Source organism: Gekko japonicus, unplaced genomic scaffold (assembly GCF_001447785.1).
Source record: "Gekko japonicus isolate JY-2015 unplaced genomic scaffold, Gekko_japonicus_V1.1 scaffold15, whole genome shotgun sequence".
Taxonomy (NCBI): Eukaryota; Metazoa; Chordata; class Lepidosauria; order Squamata; family Gekkonidae; genus Gekko; species Gekko japonicus.
Window position 1 is genome coordinate 2,406,384 of NW_015165830.1, and position 24,645 is coordinate 2,431,028.

Consider the following 24,645-nt stretch of genomic DNA (forward strand, 5'->3'; position numbering starts at 1 on the left):
TGGGAAGGAGGAACAGCAAGAATAAGGTCAACTTCACCTGAATTCCCCACCAGCATCCACAAAGGACCCCAACCCGAATGTGTGTCGATTTTGTTTTCAGGGTTGCCACTGCTTCTCTAGGGGGAATAAACCCCTTTGTTAACGTACATGTGTACAAGTGCAGAGGTGTCCATGGATCAGCAGAGACTGAGCTTCAGATCAGTTTATTTAAGTGTAGGGGGCTAGGCTGGATGGTCTTTAGGCTCCTCCCAACTTTTAATTCTATGATTCTGTCATTTAGATCAGTGATATGCAGCTGGTAGCTCATGAGCCACCTGTGGCTCTTTGCCAACATGGCACCCTTCCCATGTTCCAGAAAAGTAGGCAAGGTTGTTGTTCAGTAACCCTTGTGATTGGCAGGTGGTTCCCTCCTTAAAAGAGCCACTGCTGGAAGGACTGGAGGATAGTTAAGCTGTGAGCCTTCCTCAGCTGCAGGCCTGGTGCCAGGGATGGAAGGGAAGGGCCCATCCTCTCCAGCAACCTCCTCCAGCAACCCCTTCAGCCTCCTCATTCTCATCTCAGCGCTGGGTAGCTGCCGGAAGAAGAGCAAGCTGACTACAGAGACGGGGGAATAAAATCACCACCACTATGGCAGCCGCATCAGAGAAGAGTGAGCTGGCCATGGGGGGAGGGGGGTGATTTTACTCCCCTCTCTTCACAGGCAGCTGGTCCTCCTCTGAGCACCTTGGCATTCTCACTCTCTTGCCCATCCAGCTGTGCCTCATGCTGAGAAGAGAGCTGGAAAGCAGAGACGGAAGCCCTTCGCCTCACTCCAAATACAGAAGGACTGGCTAAGGTTCAGTAGTGATGATTTAAAAGGTGAAAGTTATATATTTAAGCTTAGTAGCTCTATCTTATAGCGAGCCAGTGTGGTATAGTGGTTAAGAGTGGCAGACTAGTATCCAGGAGACCCAGGTTCGAATCCCCACTCATGCTTGCTGGGTGTCCTTTGGCCAGTTACACCCTCTCAACCTAACCTACCTTACAGGGTTGTTGTGAGAATAAAATGGAGGAGAGGAGAACGATGTAAGCCACTTTGGGTCCCCATTGGGGAGAAAGGCAGGGTACAAGTGAATTAAATAAATAAATCATATTACTGTTTGTATGTGTTTGGTGGGGTGGCACATAGTAGTCATGTGAGTCTTTTGGCTGCCAGTAATTGTGAATGTGGCTCTCTGTGAGCCACAGAGAGAGTACCACAGATTTAGATGTTTATATTCTGCTTGTCTTCCAGTGGGGACCCAAAGTGACATGCAGCATCATTTCCCATCCCCCATTTTTTCCTCACAACAGCCCTGTGAAGATAGACTGAGAGTGAGTGGTCCAAGATCAACCAGTGAGCTTCTGTGGCAGAGTTGGGATTCCAGCATGGGTCTCCCAGATCCTAGTCTGACAGTCTAACAAACGACACCAGAGTGGATCTCCTACAAAACAACAACAACAACAACAGCCCCGCACGGCTGGTTTAGAGATGGCCAACTGGCCCACCTGCAGTACAGTTCTTATTAGGATTTGCGTAGAATTGCCAGCTTTTTTTCTAGCAGCACTCCTGTGACTTTAACAGCTCCGTGATGTGCAGAAATATTACAAGTTTTTCCTGTTATGGGAGAATACATGATGATGAGTAGCTGTTAAAGGCACCGAAAAACAAACTGGCAAAAAAACATCCTGGCAACCTTGGTTGCCATCGAGCTAGGATAGCTATCTTTTTCTCAGCCCTGCTCTTGTTCGGTGTACAGAAGTAGGCATTAATTTTTCTCTCCATGCCATGTAAAGCTGCAGCTGCTGATTGCTACTGATCAAGTTGCCCCGATTGGTTTTCCTCCTTCTCGACTGGCAATCTCACACCCTGACCCTGAGCAAGGACAAAGGAGCAAGAGCCACAGGAGAAGAGAGTTTCCCAGGAAAGTTCCTCTGTGTCCCAGGGACTTCTGCAGTTTAACACAGTCTTCATATCATTATCTCATTGTTGTTATGAGTTTATTGCTCTGGTCCTAAAGATACCTTGGATGTGCTCAGAAGAACTGAATCCATTACTTTATCTTGCAACAAGTCCTAGTCTTGTACAGGGTCTTACAACATTGCGGGGGACGTAAAGGATTTAGTAATTGAGATAATATCATTATTAATCCAAATTCTTTAGAATAGCCACTGAGGATTAATTTGAAATAGCTTGCATCTGTCTTATCCTTGATTTAGCCACAATTCTTAGATGGTGGGGGGAGTGGAAGTTTTTAGGAGAACCTTTCTCTGAGAAGCTCTAGCCCCTGCCACACGGGGGGGGGGGGGAAGACGGGCAAAGTGTGGCTTTTTAAAGCCACACCAAAACAGACACGCGGTGGCGGGATCACATAGATACCCTGAGCTGTCGCGCACTTCCTCCCCAGCACGATCAGATGCTGGGGGGAAGCCACTGAAAGGGGAGCGAGGCAGCCGAACTGTGCATGTGTGCACATGCGCAGTTCGGCCAGGAGCCTGGATTGCTCCAGACGTCGGGCGTGCCGGCAATCCCACGGCCGCGCTTGATGCGGCGTTCCCAGTAAGTCCTCCTCTGGGGGTGGTTCTTTTTTACTGCGGGTTTTCGGCCTGAAGGGCCGGATCGGGGACGGGTGTGCGCCACTTCCCAGATGTTGCGGTGAGATCGTGCCCGCTTGCTGCGCCCCCAATCCGTCCCTCTCCCGGGCCAAAACCTTCCGTGTGACCGGGGCCTCTGTATAGCATTTAAAGGTTGACGGGCTACCCCTGTATAACCTCTGCTTTATCAACCCACCCTGGTGAGTTACCTTGTGCCAATAAAGCCTTTAACATGTCATGAATTCAGGCCGGAGGGGCCCAGGGTGAAGCCTGTCATCATGGCTAATTTTACGCCATATATAAACAGTTATCTCAGGAAATGTCTAGATAGCTGGGTAGATTAGGGCTGCCAAGTTCCCACCAGTGGCGGGACATTCCACACACCTGGCTCTCATTTCTCACCACTACTCCTGCAGGAGAAAAATAATCTAAAAAAAAAAATTCCTCTTGAGCGATGGCATGACATCTCTTATAGGGGAAACCTGGAAGTGAGATCAGTCCACTCCAGGAAACGCCAGAAACTCTATGATTTTACTATAGAGGGATTTTTTTTTGCAACTCCTAGAGGGGTGTGATATTATTTCCAGGTTGTCCCATAACTGACATCATGCCATGCCATACTCTTGTCTCATGTTTAGTGCTTTCAAAGCTGACCTGTTTTGTCGCAAGCCAGGTCATCCAATCCTGGACATCTGGCAGCGTGCTGTTAAATATCTTCAAATGGACTCAGCTGCTTAAAGGCCTACCACATTGTGATGAAAATGGCCTTGGGGAGCTTTGGGCCATGTGAATCACCACCACATGTCAGGCCATTTTGCAAACAGTAAAACATGCAACGCCTGAACCTTATTTGCTTATAGCTCACCTTTCAAATCCCAGACTCAGTTTGCACAGCTACCGGAAACCAAGCTGGTTATTTCTGCTCAAAAAGGGATTAATGGGAAGACAATGAAACCCTCCAGGCCATTGATACAGTGCCTCTTGTTCAGACACCTGCAAAGGTTTATCTCAGAGCAATGGGCATAAACTGCCCACTACAGGGAGAAAGGAGGATTAAAAGAGGGGAAATACAAAACTGAGGTTTTGACCTCTTGTAGTCAAGTGAGGCTTGGGAGTGGCCCTCCCCCTGGCCATACTCCCACAAGAGCATTACAGTCTGCTACCCCTTAATGTCCTTTCCCTCTTCATCCTGCTGTAGCTCACTTAGAGAGATTAATTTTCACCAGAGGAAAAGTATTCAGCCTGAAGACAGACCTTGGCCTGTTTAAATTCTGCTCTTAACAACTGACAAATAATTTAATTTTTCTTAGGCCTACAATAGCTCTGTGGTATTTGAACAGGAGTGATACATCCTTTGAAGTGAGCAGTCTTCCGGCAGTGACCACATTCATCCCTGCAGTGAAGTCTCTCTGCTCCATTCTTGCACTTACGCAGCCTGTTGTTCCCTCTCTCTGTGGCTCCCCACTCCTTCCCCTTTGTGTTTCTGTGGCCCTTCTGCAGGGGCTTATCAGTTAATGACTCACTGAGTTCAAAGGGGTCTAAGTGGAGGTGGGGCCTGTGCACTCACTCAGTTCTCGGGATCACCAGGCACCGCTGCTTTAGACCCCCTGATTATACTCAAAGTAGTCTGCTCTAGAGAAAAACACCTGCAGAGATCAGGGATAGGAAGAACCAGTGCTGAGAATTTCTATAGATGATTCACTATTATCTACACCCAAGATGCTTTGATCACTGCTACTGGTGCTGTCATAATTCCTCTGATATGAACACACACACACACTTATGAGAGGTGCTGATCCTTAGCTTACTGCACGCTGTCAGGTTTGCTGGCAAGAGGAAGTTTAGCCGCAGCCCGTTATTTTTTCTTTAACATGATGGCCTGAGCAGCTTGCCATTTCTGCTAGTATTTCATTGGATGACACATGCCCTGTAAGCAGTATGATGTAACAAAGAAAAGGTGATGGGTCCACCTCATGGAAACCACTTTATGGAAACCACATCTGGCATAATAGGAAACGGGCTCTATGAACAAAGAAGATTGCTGGAAAGACACCAGTCTTTGGCAGGCTAAGAGTAGGTTAAAATGTCATGGAAACATGAAGGAGATGACCCTTGGTTTGTTGGCCCAGACATAAGCCTTCGTTTGTACTTCAAGGGTTCTTCCACTCAGCTGCTGCTGCTGCTGCTGCTGCTGAGGTGTGAAGATGGAAATGTTGTCCCTTGAAGATATAAAAACACACCTCCAGCCCTGATAGATAAGAGAGATGTGAAAGCAGGACCACATATTTTAAAAAGGCTGCCTCGTCTCATGTTTGATTCCCCCATATTATGTATTTTAACATACTTTGTGCCAGTGTGTCATTATAATGAACATTTCCCTCCTGAGGCAGAGGAAGGGAGAGTGGTAAAAAGCCCAGCATAATGACATCAGGACATGAGATAAGTTGAACTAGAGGTTATGTAGAAGAGGAGGGGGAGAACTCCATATGAGGCTGCCTTTTTGTATGTGTGACAGCCTTTCTTTTTTTTGGTGACATGTACCATCACCCTTAGATGATGTTTAGAGAGGTTGGTTATCACAAGCAGATTTCCCATTTTAGAAATCATCAAAATCCTCTCCTAATTTCTGGTTCACCTCTTGCTTTTCTTGTTGACATCGATCCAACATACATTGCCTCTGGTTGAATTAGAGAGGTTCCCATAACAACATATGATATATGGATGTGCCTAAAGTAAAGAATAACTGAAGAGTTACTGTTTCCTATAGACGGCTTGCTGCCTTTGTTCTGTGCAGTGTGTCACTTGCCAACATCTTGGCACAGAATCAGAAAGCTCCCAACAGGAATGCTCGCTCATACTTTCATTTCCTTCCCTCCCTCTTCACATTATATAGGATTGTCCTCCTCCGTACTTCAGTAGCAACCAGCGATTGGTGGGGCTCCAGTCTGGAACTCAGCGTCTGGAGAGCACTGCTGAAAATTCTGACACTGCACAGGTGGGAGGAGACCTTTTATGGATGGGGTAGAGCATCCGTAAGAAGAGCTTGACATGTGTGGGAAGCTAATAAAAGCACAAGGGAGAGGGTGGGAGGAGGCTCTGAAAAAGGAGGGTTCGTGTGGATTGAACTGATGAAATGGTTTGTAGTATTATTAATCAACTACATGTTTGTTGTCAAAGTTCAACATGCGGTCCCTCTACACTACACTGCCTTATCTTGGGACTGCTGAGACTTAGGCTGTTCATGCTGAGATAGATACTTTTCAGTGCAGGCCATTAGTTTTACAAAATGGAGCACTGCATTTCAAAACATAGGATGCCTTATTAGCCTCACAGGATGTGGAACGGTATGGTATGGCCCCATCTCATCAGATCTTGGAAGCTAAGCGGGGTTGGTACTTGGATGGGAGACCACCAAGGAAGACTCTGCAGAGAAAGGCACTGGCAAGCCACTTCTGGTTCTCACTTGCCTTGCAGGCCCCTTGCTGGGGTTGACATAAGTCAGTTGCAGCTTGGCAGCACATATGTACTTATATTAGCCCTATAACTAGAGGCTTTAATAGAGTAAGTGTTAACCTCAGAGTCCACTTGAAAGAAACGGGTTCTATGAAAAATATCAGGAATGGCTTTGCTCTTTTCCAGTCTGGTCAGTGGAGAGATGGGCTAAAGTAGTTGCACTACCTTCCAGATTATATACATTGGGAAGAAGTAGGTGGGTTTCTTCCTTTTTAGTACAAAAATTCCCCATGCAAAAATTGGAATTATTCTGGGCAGCTACAAGAAACCATATATAGTTGCTTATTTCGCTAGTGCCACAGCTAACATTAGGAGGGAGTTGGTAATGGCTCTTGAACAATTGGGTTTAATTTTACTGCGTGTGTTGGTTTCCATTTTTTTTATTGCTGCACATTAACTGGTGTTTAACTTGACAATCAATGTACATTGAGCCACAAGGAACAGTTGTTCTTAGACTGAATCTCTTCAGACTTGGGCGGGGGGCACAGCATGTTTGAAGACCCACTAAACTGAGGAAGAAGTCCCTGTGCATAGGGAACAAGTATGTCAGGTAGAAAGAAGGCTGGCCTGTAATTCTTTGTCGGGCAGAGGAGCATCCAAATATGTGGTTCCCCCAATCTATAGCCTTACATTGTACAATCCAAACATAGTTTACAAGAGGATTCTGCCACATGTATAGATTGGTTCTCCCTTATTTATTTTTATGCATTTTTAACTTTGGATGTTCAGAATTCCTTATTAAAATGTGATAGCAAATGGCTCCTATGTGTAAATTACATGATTTAGCCCTGATCTCAGTTCCCCAGATGGCTCTTCTCAGCAGGGGAAATTGTAAGTGTGTGTGGTATAGAGAAGAACAGCACGACTCTGACAGAGACACAGCTCCTTCCTCTGTTTTCAGATGGGAAGAGGGCAGCATGTGCATGTGCATGCACACTTTGAACAGCGAGGGCCTCCATAGACATGTGGGGGGAGGGAAGATTTCAATCCAGTAAAATTTTTTTAAGAAGATGGCCTGGCAGCAAAAAAAAAAAACCTCTTAAAAAAAAAAGAACAACAAAAACAAGCTCTCTACTGGGGCTCTTGATTTGGGAGATAGGGCTTTTCAACCTATCAGAGGGTCCCAGCCTGTGGGTTGGAGGAGATCATTGTCCTAGTCCGGCATGCTAATCACTATACCACACTAGTTCTCTGGATGGCCTCGTAAGGTGTCTTCAGGGCTCACATGTAATATTTCAGCCAACTTTGTTAGCCAGGTGAGTTTGTATACTCAGGATCTAGAACGGTCTAAAGCAGGTTTTGAAAAAGAGAGGCTTGAAAAAATATCACTGAAGTAAGTGAAAAAGAGAGGGCAAGAGGATAACCTTCATCTTGGCTTTGACCTTGAACTACCTCGGTCTGTGGATGTGCCATAAACATATTAGTCCAGTGTGGCTGCAATGCTTAGAGGGATTGTACTCAGTGAGGGCAAGGCTTCCTATGACTGTCATGGAACAAGGAAGTGACCTTAGTTTGTGTATCCAGGGGGATGAACTCTTCTGTGTTGGACCCCCCAGCAGCTATCAGCTGCCTCCGTGGGAACAGCCACGCCTGCCAAGCTACGAGAGCGTGCGGAAGAAAGATCGGCAGCGGGAGATCCACCAGATGATTGCCGAAAGGTTTGGTTTGTGGGCAGAAGTCTCCCAAGAGGTGAGAAACAGTCACCCAAGCTCTTTGATTGTCCAGGCATCCACCCTGTATCATGTAAATGTACAGAACTGTCCTATTTGTAGGGTTCATTTCTATAGCTTGTGCGTAGTACTCCTTGCTGTGATATTGTAGGACTCTGCTCTCTTTTCAATGGCTTTTTTATCTCTTGGAAAAGGAACATAATGTACCAGGAGGCTCTAGAGCTAATCCTCTTGTTTACATTCCTTCTGGTTAATGATTCATCGACTATCTTTGGAAAGGTAGCATTTCTTCTGTCTTCCACAAGGAGCCAAAAACAGATTTGGAGGGCAGCCATGGGTCAAGTGTTTACCTGTAAGCATTCTACACATATCCTGTCATGCCTAAAGTGTGCCAGTTCTATGTGTGAATGGGCTGAACTTGTGTGGCAAGTGTGTTTGTTTATATGAGAAAGGGCATGAGTGGACCACTGTCACATCTTTTTACCCATGTCTGCCATCACATCCATTTCAACCTCACAGTATGAGTTGAGTCCAAATGGGCAGATTCCCATCAGGATCAAGACAGGGATTGATATTAGGAAATCTGGGAATTATTTCAGCTATCTTTTATTCAGTTCTTGCCATCTGCCAATTCTCCCAACACATGAAGACTGCAGTCCAAAGAAGACTTACTTGGAAGAAAGTCTAATAGAACCTATGAAGCTGCCTTATATTGCCTAGCTAGCCTGATCTTGTTGAGCCTGTGGGCACTTTGGGAGTTTTGAGGGCAAAGAATGGGTGCCACCACAAAATGGCTGCTCTTTAGGGCTGATTCCGCCAAAATTTGAGAGGGTGCAAGCCAAGCATCCATCTACAATGTAGGCAACTGCTTGTGAATGGATGTTCCCTGCTTCCTAGGTTCTTCTGAAACACCTCTTGCTCCAGTGAGGTGGAGGCAAGCCAGGATTGGCTCTTTGCTTTGGGAAAGGAAAGTTTTGTCAAAGAAGCAACTGGGTGTCACGAAGTTCACAGGTGGGCACCTTGGTGCCCACGTTAGGGGGGTGTCACTGAACTAGCCCCATGGCATCTACTCTGACTAGCAGCAGCTCTGCAAGGTCTCAGGCCAAGGCCTCTCCTAGCCCTTCTACCTAAAATATCCTTGATTGAAGACACCAGGAATGGAGGTACTTCTGCAAGCAAAACACGTTTCCCACTACTGAGCTATGGCCATTGTCCCATTGCAAACATACAGTAATGAACAGGGAACTGTTCAGATACAACTTGCATGTGTCTGGTTAATTCATTGGTCTCTACAGTATAGACCCAAACTGGGGAGAAAGTGCAACAAAAAACTAGAGTAATCTTAATTTCCTCTATACTGGGTTCTCTTTGTCCCCTTCAGGAGAAGTTTCGAGAGTCAAAGTTCCCTTTGTCAGATACAACTAGGAACGGTGATCCCTTATATCCCAGTCAGAAGATAGGAGGGAAAATTAGCAGAATGACAGCACATTCCAGTGCAGGCTAACTCAGAAGTAAGTCCTGTTGTATTCAACAGGGCTTACTCTCAGGTAAGCATGCACAGGATTGCACTGAAAGGCATTCACATGCTTCTCTGCTTTAGTGTCTTGCTGTGGTTTAAGTTCAGTTTGTTTTGGATCGAGGGTTCCGGTTCCGGACTCAGCGAGGGCGGACGGGTGGTGAGCTAGCTCTCCATGCCTGCCTATCTGTATACTTTACTTCAAGGCATTTCCAACACCTAGGTCTCTCCCAGAGAGAGAGCTCTAGCAAGGGACTTTTGCTGACAAGAGGTGAGGGGGTGGCGACCCCCCCCCCTTCTGCAGTACAGCCTTGTCCTGAAGCGGAAAGTATATGGAGTCCAGATGAGATGCAAGTCACGCCGAGCGCAAGAACCGATTGGAGTCTCAACAGAGGAAGAATTACCAAAGCTAAGTATTTTTTCTTTAGAAATAAATGATTTTCCTCCACAGCTTGTTTCCTGAGTGGAGTTTTTTTTCCTTTTTTTTGTGTGCGAGGTTGAGTTGAGTAGGATAGAGGGAGGTGTGCTGGGGAGAAACGCTGAGAGAAAAGAGAGAAGGAAAGAGAAACGGATCTTCCCCAAAGCGGCCGCAGAAAAGAACATAGTGTGATTGGGGAAGGACTAACAGACATAGAAAGAGCAAATAGGAAACATAGTAGCTATATCTGTCAAGTAATTAAGTCTGCACTTAGATTGGTTTTTTCCCCTCTTGCCTTTCTTTTAGGTGCCAGCTGGAGAAACACTGAGCAATCGCCATTGAAGCTGAAGGTAGGAGAAGCCGAGATGATGTAGTGATGTAGCGGATCAATGCAGGGACACGCTGATGAAGAGACGCGACGCAACGTGAAAGAGTGGAAAGGAGAGCAAAACTGCACAGAAGGCCAAAAATAACCGGAAGTATGGAGAAAGAGGGCTGAAAGAAGTACTGAAAGATCTGTAATGAACTCAAGATTTGAGTTAGAAAGTTTGGGAGAAAGAGAAAAAGAAAGAGAGAAATAGGGATCTAAGAACTTAAAAACAAAACATCATAATAGAAGAGGAGTGTGATATGGAAACAGGAAAGGAATAGGAAAGAAAAACCACAGAAAGATTTTGTTAAAAAAATTTTACTTGTCATTTTCTTTGGTTCTTTCTGTGGCCAACCTTAGGGAGTGTGGTTCTGAGTTGGCAGGTATTTCAGCACAAGGTTAAAAGCTGACAAGAGATAATAATAATAAAATTTCATTGAGAGTAGCTGATTAGAGAAAGAGATTTGAGATAAATATCTTTACATTTTGAAATATCCTAGGTTGAGATATTTACCAGATTAATGGCTTCGGGATCTAGGAAACCATCACTGACATCACCAGGACAGGTAGGGAGTATGAGCCAGCTGAAAGCAGGTACTACAAATATAGGGCAGATGACATTGAAAGACTTAAAGATGTTTATTCAAGAAAGTGTAGCCTAGACGGTTAGAACAACAGTGGAAGAAATTTTACCAACGCTCTTAAAAAAAGAGTTAGAGCCAGTACAGAATATAACTGAACAGATCAAATTAGAGAAAGAAGAGATTAAAAAACAATTAATAGAGAATAAACAAGAAATAGCGCAAATCAGAACTAATTGTGAGAAGATGAAGGGGAAGGTAAGAGATATCGATTTTGAAGTACAGGAACAGAAAAGTAAAAATGAGCAAATAGAAGAAACGTTGATTAACCTAGAGATAGATAAGGCTGCTCTAGTGATTAGATGCCAAAATATACTTGAAAATCTGGAAAAAAAATTGAAGGCGGTTGTAGTTCAAAATCTAGGGGAGCAACTACAAGTAGGCTCCCAAGAAGAAATTTCAGCTGAAATTGAATCAATATATAAATGTAATTCCGCATATGAGAAAAGACATCAGTTACCGCGTGAAGTACACATAAAGTTTTATAGACTAGAAATGAAAGAAAAGATTCTCAAGGCATCATACGAAAATAAAGTGATGATACAAGGAGCTGAAATTAGATTATTAAAAGAGATTCTTTGTAGAGTAAGGGATAAAAGACAGAACTATCATGTTGTGACAAATTTGTTGAAGAAAAGTGGAATTATGTTTAGATGGCTGATACCAGAAGGAATACTATTTCACTTTGAAGGTAAAAGACACCATCTAGATTCAATATTCAAGGTTGAAAACTTTCTGGAGAAATATGGATAAGTCTTGGGGGGGCAGAAGGAGGAAGGGGATGAGGAAGAGGAAGATGAGGTTAGAGAAGAGGAAGAAGAGGAAGAGACAGAAGAGGGCGCTACAGGACCAGAAAAAGGAAAACCTGGGGAAAATACGGGAAAGAAAGACAAAAGAGGACGAGGGACCACGGTTTCTTATGTACTGTCAAGATTCCAATATAGAGCCAGAGAAAAGATAATAAACCAAACATGAGTAAAGGGATGAAAATTCTTTCGATTAATGTTAATGGATTAAACAGCCCCCAGAAAAGAAGAAGAATATTTAATCAAATAGTCAAATTGAAAGCAGATGTAGTATGCTTACAAGAGACTCATATAAAGAAAGGGGATGTCAAATATTTAGCTAATAGGAAATTAGGAAATGAATTTGTTTCAGCAGATATGAAAAAGAAATGAGGTGTTGTGACTTATATCCAAAATTACATTAAGGCGGATATGTTTTATAAGTCAGAAGATGGAAAGATTGTAGCCACGACTATATTTAGGAATGGAAAAGAAACACTATTGGTTACTATATATGTTCCGAATCAATGTCAAGACAAGTTTTATAAAGAGTTACAAGATGTATTGAAAATGAAAGAATTCAAAAATATTTGTATAATAGGAGACTTTAATGGAGTCTTAGACCCAAAATTAGATAGGAAAAATTTGGGGGGAAAAACAGAAATAAAGGAACAACCGTACCTAATGTGTATATGCAGATAGTGGATGAATACAACTTACTAGATGTTTGGAAAACAAGAAATACAAAGAAGAAAGACTACACGTTTTACTCAGCATGGCACAAAGCATGGTCAAGGATTGATACGGTCTGGGCATAATTGGAAATGTTTAAAGAACTCATAGAGGTTGAAATATTACCAAATACGTTCGCAGATCACAATCCGATAACAGTGTCTTTTGAAGAAAGAAAAAAGAGAGGCAGATGGAAGTTAAATATAGGTCTATTTAGAGATGCAGATTTCATAAAGAAGACTGAGAGATAACACTTTTTTTAAAAAAAAGAAATTTGCAACCTGATATTTCAACTGGAATAGTATGGGATACATTCAAGGCATCCAGAACCAAACAAAGGTTAGTGAAGAAGAGGGCCAATATTAAAACCTATCTAATAAAAGTAGGAAAAGATACATGTATTTATTAATAACAAATTTTAAAACATATACAGGGGCCCATTTACAACAATTATATATAAAACATTACAATACCAAGGGCTTAAAAGCTTGACCTTACGCGTTTCGGCCAAATAGACCTTCCTCATAGGTCATATATATGTGGCAAAATGGCTAATACATATATTCACATACACACAATCAAGAATATATACAAAGTATAAATTCAATAAGGACCATAAAGTAAATTGTTCAAAAATAAAATCACCAGGCACAGGGTCAATATGCACATAAGACCTTTAAAGTGCTATCACTAGCCCAGTGATTATAAAGTAGACTTGTGGTCCAAAAATTTCCTTCTTTGATTGTGTTACCACAGTATTCACAAGTAAAAAGCAGTGAATACATTCAAGGCATACATGAGAGGGTGGTGTATTAATCAAAAAGCTTGGAAAAATAAACTAAGGGGGGAAAATATGAAAATCTTCAGAATTTGATAAAAAGGGAAGAAGAAAAGATGAAGATAGAAGACATGGCAACGGAAATAAGAAATAAATTTTAAAAATTTACAACATGAAATGAATTTGATGTTAACACAAGAAATAGCCAGGAAAATAGAACTCACAAAATATTATTTTGAAAACGCGAATAAACCATTAAGATGGTTGTCATACAAACTCAGGAAAGAGAGAGAGAAAAGGACAATAGTCAAGTTGAGAAACAGTAAAGGAGAAGAAAAATATAAAATCCTAGAAATAAAAAAGATCGTGGAAGACTTTTACAAATTCTTATACAACCAGGAAGAGCAAAATCCACTCTTAATAGAAAAGTGTTTAGGACAGAATAATAATGATAGATTTAATGAAGAACGAAAACGTGCATTAAACCAACCAATTTCTATGTATGAAGTAACGAAAGCGATAGAGACAGAAGAAAAAGAAAGCACCTGGTCCTGATGGAATGCCAGCTGAGATCTATCAAATATTTGAAGATCAGATTTGCTTACCATTTAAAGAGTTGCTACAACAAATAGGAATAGTAGGGAAAACACCCGAATCCTGGAATCATGCAGTTATATCTTTAATCCATAAACAATATACAGAAAGAGAGGAAATTAAAAACTATAGACCAATTTCCTTACTGAACGCTGACTATAAAATATATGCAAATTTGGCTAGCAAAGTTGGCTAGTAGACTTTAAAAAGTTTTAATACAAAAGATACACACAGATCAGGCAGGATTTTTACCTAAGAGACAGATGAGGACGAATATGCGTACGGTGATCAATGTTTTAGAATACTATGAACAACATCCAAGAAACAACTGGTGTTAATGTGCTTAGATGCTGAGAAGGCTTTTGATAATTTATCCTGGGAATTTATGATACAAAAGATTCCGTTTTGGGAACCCGGAGAATTATTTCTGAATATGATTAAGGCAATCTACAGGAAACAATATGCTCAGATATTAGTTAATGGAGAATTGACTCAGTCTATTGAAGTACAAAAGGGTGTCAGACAAGGATGCCCACTATCCCCTCTATTATTTATATTTGCTTTGGAAACGTTAAATAATCTAGTGAGGGAGAATAACACAATTCAAGGATTAAGAATACAAGGGGAAGAATATAAATTACAGGCTTTTGCGGATGACCTTTTGTTCATTGTAGAGAACCCTTTACAATCTATACCAATGTTGTTAAAGACGATTAGAGATTATGGTCAAGTGGATGGCTTTAGGATTAATACTGGAAAAACCAAATTATTGGTTAAGAACTGTCCACAAGAAATATTGCAATAGTTACGGGATATAACTAACATGGAAGTGGTGAAAAAAGTAAAATACTTGGGTATTATTATATCAAATAAATGTAGTATGCTAATGGAAGATAATTATATTAAGCTACTAGAAGAAGTTAGAAAAGATTTGGCTAAATGGAAAAATCTACACATCTCAACGATGGGAAGGATTGCAATTTTAAAGATGAATATACTGCCAAGGTTTTTGTTTCTAGCACAAAATATACCGATAGTTAAAAAGACACAATATTTTGATGAGTTAGATAAAATTACCAGGCAATTTATTTGGGCTCCGAAGAAAGCTAGAATAAAATGGAAGACTTTACAAGATAGAAAGGAAAGAGGCGGTTTAGGTGTACCAAATTGGAGGCTGTATTACCAAGCTGCTGCCCTAAGATGGATAAGAGAATGGATTATGTTGGAGAATACAAGATGTTTGGCACTAGAAGGCCACGATCTTTGCATGGGGTGGCACGTGTACATTTGGTATAAAAAAGATAAAATACACTTGAACTTCCAACAACATACGTTAAGGGGAGCTTTGCATAAAATTTGGAATAATATAAAAGATCTAAACTATAAGAAAATCCCTTTAAGGGTTTCACCACTAGAAGCTTTTGTAAGACCCACTCTTATAATGACGAATCATAAGGAAAAATATGAAACTTTGCTAGATAAAGAAAATAAATTAAAGCCTTCAGAGGTACTAGCAGAACAATATAATATTAAACTATCCTGGTGGGAAGCTAACCAACTAAGGTCTAGATATGATAAGGATATGATCATTGGTTTTGAAGAAAGCAAGACTGTACTAGATAAGATTTGGTTATCATCAAACGATAAGTTGATTCAGAAAACATATAGTTGGTTGCTTGATGAATATACCGAAGGCAAAATAGTAAAAACGTCTATGGTTACATGGATGCAGGATATAGGTCATACAATAAACCCAGATGAGTGGCACTTGGTTTGGAAAAAATTAAAATTTCTAAGGGCAGTGACATACAAAGAAAATGTATATAAAATGCACCAAAGATGGTACTGGTTGCTGGACAGAGTAGCTAAATGTCAGAAGAATCTCTCCAATAGTTGCCGGAAATGTAATTCAAATGTAGGCACCTTCTACCATATGTGGTGGAGATGCCAGAAAAAAGAAAGTTACTGGAGGATGGTGCAAACTATAATTAAGGAAATTCTTGGTGTAAATATAGTACTTAATCCAGAGGTATATCTACTAAATATAATAGCAAGTGATCATGTATCGCACCGGGAGGTATATATTCTGTTGCATGTCTTAACCATTGCTAGAATTTTGTTAGCAAAATACCCACTCAGGAAGAAATAGCGTTTAAACTGTTGGAAGCCGCAGAAATGGACATGATACATGCTCAATTGCATGGGATTGAAGATAAGGTCGTAACTAATAAATGGTCTAGAGTAAAAAAATGGGTAGAAAATATTGTACAGTGGACTGAAGTTACAGAGATTTGATGTTACAATATGTGTGAACTCAATGTTAAAAAACCCAATAAACATAATTTTTTAAAAAGTTCAGTTTGTTTTGCCCCACAGCTTGCTCACCATGCCCTGAATGTACACACAATTTTTGGAAACTTTTTTGGTGTCCATGGAATTTGCTTGCAGAAATTGTGGTTAGGATTGTAATACAAAAACCTGTCAACATGAAAAATTTAAGCCAGTTTCCTTCTAAGGAATCCTGGGAATAGTAGTTCTGTTAGGTGATTAGGAATCTTGAACCTCCAGCATTTTCACCAAGCTGCATCTTTCGGAGTTCTTTACAGGAATCTGAGTGACACTGGAAAGAGAGAGAGAAAATCTTTGTTTCAGAGACATGAAAGTGGCATGAGGGAGTAAACATTGCCTACAGGATGAAAAGCAGGGCTATTTGGGGGCAGGAACGCACAGGAACGGAGTTCCGGCTGGCTCCTGAGTTGGCCACACCCAGCAGGAACTCATTAGCATAATAGTCCACACCCAACAGCAGAAACTCATTAGGATTGGCTACAGTAGGCGTGTGTGGCCTAACATGTAAAGGAGTCCCTGCTACAAAAAAAGGCCTTGGGTTTTGACAACAAACAAGGTAAACAGAATAAGAAGCAAAAGGTGGGTGTGGCTGGATGACCACACTTCTAGCAACAGGGGGCTGCGACCTAATATGCTAATGAGCTGTAGTGTCAGGGTGTGGCCTATTATGCTAATAAGTTCCTGCTGGGCTTTTTCTACAAAAAATGCCCTGGTGAAAAGTACTGGGTTCGCCGCATGGAGGACTCGGACAATGACATGCACTTGCACACGTTTATTGTAAACACTGGAACTGCAAACCGGCCCTGCAAGGCCAACTACATACACACCCACCCAGCATACCCACAGTCCCTTTGGAGGGTTTGAATTTCCCGCCAAAGTTTCTATTGGTTCATGCTGGGGGAACTAGGATCCTAGGTTCCTATTGTCTAGAGGAGCTAAGCTCTTGACTGTAGCTGCGGACCCCTGGTGGTGGTCCGCATACATAGGTTCCATTCATCCGTCTATTGTTTCTGTTCACAGATCCTGCGGGTTTTTATAGTGCTTCAGCAAAATCTGTTTGACCAGAAAAAATAGTGAGAAAAAAATAAATTGGTGTCTACTGTACAGGAAACTGTTTCTACCAAACCAGTTCTTTCAGTTCTCAAAACCCATAGTCATAGCTTGAACTGAATCCTATTTCAAACACATATAAATTGGGAGGGGAAAGTAGTATTGTCAGCTGCCCTGAGTTACTCTTATATTATGGGAAAGGTGGGGTTGAAAAGGTTGTAATCAGTAAATGGCAAAAGCAAAATAATTTTTCCAAATGGATGTTGACATCTCGAGCAGTCACTGTTACAGCAGAATACTGGAAATTCTCAAAAATATTAACATTTTAATACATAAATGAATTAAAATACTCTGGTTTAGATCCAGTGCAAGGGCCCTGTAAGGTCTGTGCAAGAATGCTAGTCTTTCCAGCTTTCCCCTTGCCCAAACAATCCCTTCTGGCCATGGGAAAGTTTATTCCCGGGGTCATGGGACCCGTGTGGGGTAATAGCCATGCAAGTCTGGAAGCTGCTATGGAAAGGGGGAAGGAGGTGATGTAGTTCCCTCATGCCTCTTTCATCAGCAGAACTCCACACATGCAAAACACAGAAGGGAGCAATTTTGTATTCTTCCCCTCCCCATCACAGGTTCCTGCCTGACCTGTGTGACTGTTATTCCATGTGGGTTTGAAGACCTCAGGAATAAACTTCCCCTTGGGAGACTTCTGGGGAAGGGGGACAGCTGGGAAGATGGGCAAGCACCAGTGCCTTCCTCTGATGGCTCATGGGATCCAGGTTCCTAACAGCACAATCTAGGGATGCCAGCCTCCAGGTGGGACCGGGGGATCCCTTGGAATTATAGCTCATCTCCAGTCTACAGAGATCAGTTCCCCTGGAGAAAATGGATGCTTTGGAGGGTGGTCTCTATGGCATTGTACCCCACTGAGGTCCATCCCCAAATCTCCAGGTGTTTGCCAACCTGGATCTGGCAACCCTACTCCCCCATCCCCTGCTGGTGGCCAGGGGGACCTGACAACCCTAGCACAATCCTATGCAGAGTTACTCCAGTCTATGCCCATTGAAATAGTAGGACTGTATTGTTACTGGGCTTGGCTCCACTTCGGTCTGTTTGGGACAGGATGGAAAATATGGAAAAATTAAAATATTCAGATTCTTCAGTTGATTCTGATGGCCTTGAGTCCTACAGACAGCCTATTATGGAGTAATAACAACAGTGCCAGTCAGCACTCTTAGCCTTATGTACAAATTTATACTGGGCACTTTATTGCTTTCCTGCAGATAGGCAAGCCTCATAATAGCCCATGGTCTAGATAAGAGGAGGCCTGGAAAAGCAGGAGCACGTGTTCGAGTCTATGTTATAATTATGGATTTCAGGTCTTTGTACTCCGATCACACGCCTGCCCTCAGTCCTTATTAATTGCTGTCAGGTTAATGCCTCCCCCCAAAATAATTCTGAGATTTATTTTCATGGGTCTCTGAAGGCTGAAAGGTGTCTGGAGAAAGGAAGGGCTTGACAGATAAGACCTGTATGAACACTTAGACCAGATAGTTTACCGTAGGAAGACAAGGAATAAGCCCCTAGAATAGGACCAGCTATTAAGATTCCTTAATTACAGGCCCAGAGAGGAGTTCCCCCCACCCTGCTCCTATAGATGGATAATGCTGGACACTTTCACCTGGCCAAAATCAACTCAGCCCCAAATTGGGAAAGGGCAGCTAAGGAGTACTTTATATTGTGTGCATTTCATAAATGTATGTTTGAAAACAACAGACATATGCTCACTGTCGTTTCCATATGCTAGTTGAACATTTCCTGGCACAAATTCAGACATGGCCTAACTATGGACCAATCTTGAACTGTTTGGGTAGACCCCACCCATGTCCTTGGCTGTATCAAAACTTACTTTTAACTTAAGAGGCCCATAGTCCTAGTGCATGTTCTCCCCCAGAAACCGTGGCCTACTACAGGAATGTTGATTTTATTAAAAAGGCACAGTTGGGTAGGAATAGGCAGGGGATGAGAAAACTGAGGTAAATTTTGAAGTATTTACAGGATATAATAGCTTGAACTCAGAACAGAGTATTGTTGAAGCTGGTTTCTCAGTATTCTTGGGTCTTAGCAGTGAGAAATGATTGACCAAGTATTTTAGTTACAGTTACAAAGATTCTTCACAATGTTTCCTCTTACTCTTCAGGTTTCCTGGAGCAGGTCACTTTATTTGTGTTTCTTTCTCTCTCCCTTCTGGAAACCACAGTATATTTCTATAACCTGAGAAGTCTAAGACCATTTCGTATTTCACACCAACCAGGAGTCCCTTCTGAGCTGGACCGACTGAATAACTGAGAAGGAAAAATTCTCCATTCCCTAGAAGCAATATTCCTTTTCTGTTTGGCTAGACTGGCAGTTTCAACCTACTGACCAATCTCTTCTGCCAAACCTGATCCTCAGTTCTTAACACTGTGAATAAATGGTTTTCAGCCTGACTGACGCTTAGACTAAAGTTCCTATTTTGAACTTTTCCTCAGTTTTTGGTAGTATTCAATAAGGTCCAGGAGTTGTGTCCCTTCACTTTAAAAATTACTTTGTCTACTTCCCTCTGACAGACACACTAACTCCACTGTCTGGCTACTAACTCACCAGAGAGGACAAACAGCCATGAAAGAACCTCTTTCCCAGCATTCAGCTGCTCTTAAAGTTCTCCTCAGTTGGCACTGACCAATCAGAGAGAGAGGAGGGGGGGTGCACGCAGGCAGCAGCTTGTCAATCAAATGGTGTTTCACAGTGAGGCATTAACCCTTAATCTCCCAGCTCTCTGAATTGGATACACTAAGCATCCTATTTTCAGAGGTCAGTCCATCACACCTGTCATCCCAGTTCCACTTCTATTTCTGTTACTCTGTTTGGTGATCTTTGAAGTATCTCCTAGCCCAATCATTCTCTGATTAATCAGATGACATATCAAGAAAAAATGGGCAAAGGTTTATTATACTGGAAGCTACACAAGTTTTATTGCTCAGCATCAAAGGTCAGCACACAAAATCAGAAGCAATTACTAAAACAAGAATGGTCAGCAAATGAAACCCAAAAGAGATTATAAGACTGCTTAAAGCTATTTCTTGGGAGGATATCATAACACTGTTATTGGGTCATCTGAGCATATTTATAGTTTACTTTTCCTTGGCTTGGATGAATCTGTCTTATACTGAATCAGATCATTGCTCCATCAGAGTCAGTATTGTCTACTCAGACAGGCAGTGGCTTTCCTGGATCTTAGGCTGAGGTAATCCATATCACTCACTACAGGGGTCATTTCGTAGAAAAAGAGCTAGGGGGACTCATTAGCATAACTTATTAGCATATGCCACACCCCCTGACATCACCGGAAGTGTGTCCTCCCCACAGCCGGCGGCGACCTCCAGCAGGCACCAGCAGGGAGCTCCAGGCCCCGCCCTCCCGCACCTCACCCGGGGGGATGGCGTCCCCACGCGTCCCCCCCAAATGACCCCTGACTCACTACCTGATTTTTTAAAAATGGAGATGCCAGGGATTGAACCTGGGACCTTCTGCATGTCAAGCAGATACTCTACCAATAAGCCAAGGCACCTCCCCAAAGTGATCCACCAGAGGGTTTCTGTAGACAGAAGGATGTCCACCTGCAGAACTCAACTTTCTCACTGAACCCCTCCCAGTGTCCTGGAAATGCTGTTCCATGGGTCCCCTGTATCCCAGGAGTAGTGTTTCGGGAGCATCTTGTGCTGCAGCTGGAGGGGGAAGAGGAGGGGGGAAGTCACATTCTTAGAATGGAGATCCTGTGAATGTTGGAATTGCCTTGGTGGATCCAAGCCAGTGTCTGTGCACTGCAAATTTAGCAATTCCACAAGTGACCTCCTTTTCTAGATTTGACAAGAGTTAAAAAAATAGACAATAATGCATATTGGCTAACAAATTCACACTACTTAAGCTCATCACACATACACACACACAATGACATAGGTTTTCCAGTACTAGAGCTCCACAGCTGCATAAACGTGCAATCGGAGTGCTCCAATAGTGCCGCTCTAACATCCTTCTGTGAACCCAACCACTCCATCACACCAGGTGCCAGTTTTGTACTGGAAATTCAAACAAGCTGTACCATAGGGCAACAGGAGACAGTGAGGTAACTGAGTTAATGGAACCACCGTAGCATTTAATCTTTAACTCTTTACAAAAGACAGCTGCTGGCAATGGGCTGGTATTTCTAATATTGTTTCCCTGCATGCGGGCATTCTCCATTGTACCATTCCCAGGGAAACACACAAAACTGAGGCTTCACTACGCAAAGGAGTCTCAGAGCGGCTTACAATCCCTCTCCCTTCCCCTCCCCACAACAGACACCCTGTGAGGAAGGTGCAGCTGAGAGAGCTCTGAGAGAACTGCTCTTGAGAGAACAGCTCTGAAAGAACTTTTGACTGAGCCAAGGTCACACCAGCAGCTGCATGTGGAGGAATGGGGAATCAAATCCAGTTCTCCTAGATTAGAGTCCGCGCTCCTAACCACTACACCAAACTGGCTCTAGGTGCACTGATTTTAAAATAATCTCCAGGTTGGGAAATTCCTGGAGTTTTCCTGGTGGAGCCTGGGAGGACGGGGTTTGGGAAGGGGAGGGACCTCAGCAAGGTGTAATTTCAAACTGCCCACCTTCCAAAACAGGCACATTCTGCAAGGGAACTGATCTCTGTTGTCTGGAGATCACTTGTAATGCTGGGAGATCTCCAGGCCCGACCTGGAGCTTGGCAACACTAGTTGTCCAAGAAGACCTGGAGTTGGTCTGCTACTGCTGTCTCAATCACTTTGCCTAGGATGGGCAGATTAGCGTCCAGGTGATAAACGACCACACCATTTTTCTACAGAGATGGTTTTACGATAGTAGATGGATAACTTTCTCTTTGATTGATCAAGGGAATATGCCCTGAATTAGTGATTGATTTATGATAGTCACTGAGGGCTTGTTTATGTGATCCTTACATAATTTTAGCAGCCAGGATGGGCAAGGATGCAGAGCACAAGTAGTGTCCTTCACAGATCCCAGGATTTGTTAACCTCCATCACAGAAACTGGGTCAAAATGGTTCATAAATAGACGAGCCTTTCTTTGTACTGAGCTATGTTACAACTAGGGGTATGCATTCGGTAAATCTGAACCAACCCCCCCCCCCCCAAAAAAAAAACCTTTTCAGGATTTTTCGGGTTTTTGGGATACTGAATCAGCTTCCCTGAGCTGGATTGGATACCGAAAAATGAATGCCGAAAAAACTAAAACGTTTCGGCTTTCCCCCGGCTTTTTTCAGGAATACCGAAAACGGACTCTGGGAGGCTTTAAAGTTTAAAGGACCTTGTTTTTCCTGCTGTTTTTGCCTCTTTCCTGCCTTTTGCTCTGGTTTCCAGGAGGGAGGGGGAAGAGGGACTTTGCAGATAGCCAATCACTGCAATGCATTTCCAAATGCCATTGCAGCTTGCAACTTTTTGTAAGACTGTTGCTGCTGCTGGCTTCATTTGTTGAAGCCCAACTACTAGCTTGCTCCTGTCCCAGGGGAAGAGCACTGGCCAATAGGATTTGGCATACTGCTCTCTGGCCAATCACAGAAGTTTGTTACTTTTTGAAATCTTTCTGTGTATGCCCAGAAAGCATAAAAGCAGGGGTCTCTGGCTGGCTGATTCCAGTCCTATTCCTGCTGCTGCTGAGAGAGAGCCTGGGTTGGAGATTGTGTGGCTTGGCTGGCTTCTGCTTCAGCCACTGCTCTGCACCTGCTTTCCTGCTGCTGCTGCTGACTTGGACTACTTCGGATCAAGACAGCAGAAGGGAAGACTGAAGAGAAGAAGACATCACTGGTTTGAATTATATTAGGGGCACTGTTAAAAAACGTTTATTATTTTGTTGTGAGTTGGGTGGGTTTGTGGCTTGGGGTTGGTGTGGTGGTGGTGGGTAGGCCTTTAGGGCCTCTCAGGCCTCTTCCTGGGTTTTTTTTTGGGGGGGGAGGAGGGTTTTTCTAGTTTGTAGTCTTGTTGCCAGCCTGTTGTTTTTGTAGTTTAAATTTTTTTCTGTGCTTGATATTTTATTTCTTGGCTTGTTGGGGCTTTTTGGGGGAAGGAGGTTACTGACTAGGTCTTCTGCCTGGGGCCTAGGCTCTCTATCTTTGGTTCTTGTGCTTTGTGGTTTTATTGCCTTTTTGCAGTTTAATTTTTTATAGTTCTTGTATTGTGTTTTCTGGGCTTGTGGGGTTTTTTTTTGGGGGGGGTGTTACTGACTAGAACTTCTGCCTGGGGCCTAGGCTCTCTGTTTTTGGTTCTTGTGCTTTGTGGTTATGTTGCCTTTTTGCTGTTTAAATTTTTTAAGTTCCTTGTATTGTGTTTTCTGGGCTTGTTGGGGTTTTTTTGGGGAGGGCGGGGGTTTACTGACTAGGCCTTCTGCCTGAGGCCTAGGCTTTGTCTGTTGCCTTTTAGTGGTTCTGTTTCTGTGCCTTTTAGCAGGTTTTAAGTTGTTATATTTTTGTGGACGTTTGGCTTTCTTAGGCGTGGGGTCACTGCTCTGTGTGTGCTTCTGGTTTAGCTGCTGCACCATTGTTAAATAGGCTTTTAATAAAGGTTTCAGGTATTTTTAACTGATATTTTTAAATCTTAGCATAGGGCTTTAGCTGTTCTACCTTTAACTAGGCCAGTGCTAGAAGGACAAAAAGTGGCCAGGTTTGTCTTCAGCTCATAAAACAGAGGTATAAGTAGCATATAACTTTTCAAAAAGTAGTGTGTTGTTGTTTGTGCTCTAACTGGACTTTGGTGAAGCCAGGTACTTTTTTCAGAGAAATGTTTCCTCTTTAGCTTGTGTGTTTCAATTAGGGAGCACCTGCATTCCGCAGGAAATCAGGCTGATTCCAGTAGAATCTAGATAGCGGTAGTTTGATTAAAACCCTAAAACTTATAAAAAGGTTTCCAAGCCACATCTCAAGGATAGTCTTTAAACCATAGTCAGGGTCAGTGTAGGAATTCACTAGTTCTAAAAAACAAACCCAGAAAAAAGAGAAAACCCAAAGTGAAGCAAGGCTAGGTTAGGCTGTACTGAAAGAAACAAAAACCTAGTTTTTGGGAGGGAGGGTTTATAAAAAGGTGTGAGGCTCTTTTAGGGTCAGGTGATACTGCAGGTAAGTTAGGTGCCTAATACCCTCCCCACAAGTTAGGCTGTGTTTGGCCAGGAGCAACATGAGCAGCAGGAAGGGAACACAGAGGGGCCCTGGGGGCAAGGCTAAGGAAAAGACTAGAGGAGGGGAGGGGGAGGGCCGTGGTTTCACCCCCCCACCTCTGCACAGGATCGCTCCAGAGCCATCTGGCACCTCTTCAACCTCTGGCCACACGTGGTCCTCTTCCCTGAGAAGATGCTTCTGGAGTGGCCACAGCAGAGTTGCCTGCAGGTGCTGGCACTGGGCAGGGGTCTGCTGTTCAGGCAGTACCTCCTCAAGCCATTGCTGCTGAGGCTCAGCGGCAGGAGTAGGGGCAGCCAGAGCTGTTTTTGGGGGTGAGCTTTGGAGACAGTTCTGTTTTCAGAGCTCACTCCACAGACTAAGAGGGCTATAGAGGCACTGGAGG

The 24,645-nt window shown here is 43.0% G+C and overlaps 1 protein-coding gene across 2 annotated transcripts in view; it reads left to right on the forward strand.

Moving 5' to 3' along the window:
• Positions 1-24,645, forward strand: part of LOC107110060 — a 44,248-nt gene that overhangs the window by 8,403 nt on the left and 11,200 nt on the right. Inside the window, exons 3-5 of one of the 2 annotated variants that reach the window (XM_015410780.1) lie at positions 5,507-5,608; positions 7,651-7,815; positions 10,037-10,171. In XM_015410780.1, the coding sequence (XP_015266266.1) occupies positions 5,507-5,608; positions 7,651-7,815; positions 10,037-10,072 (303 nt within the window). In that variant the 3' untranslated portion in view covers positions 10,073-10,171. Of the gene's footprint in view, positions 1-5,506; positions 5,609-7,650; positions 7,816-10,036; positions 10,172-24,645 lie in introns of those variants that run through there. The other variant, XM_015410779.1, reaches the window with a different exon arrangement.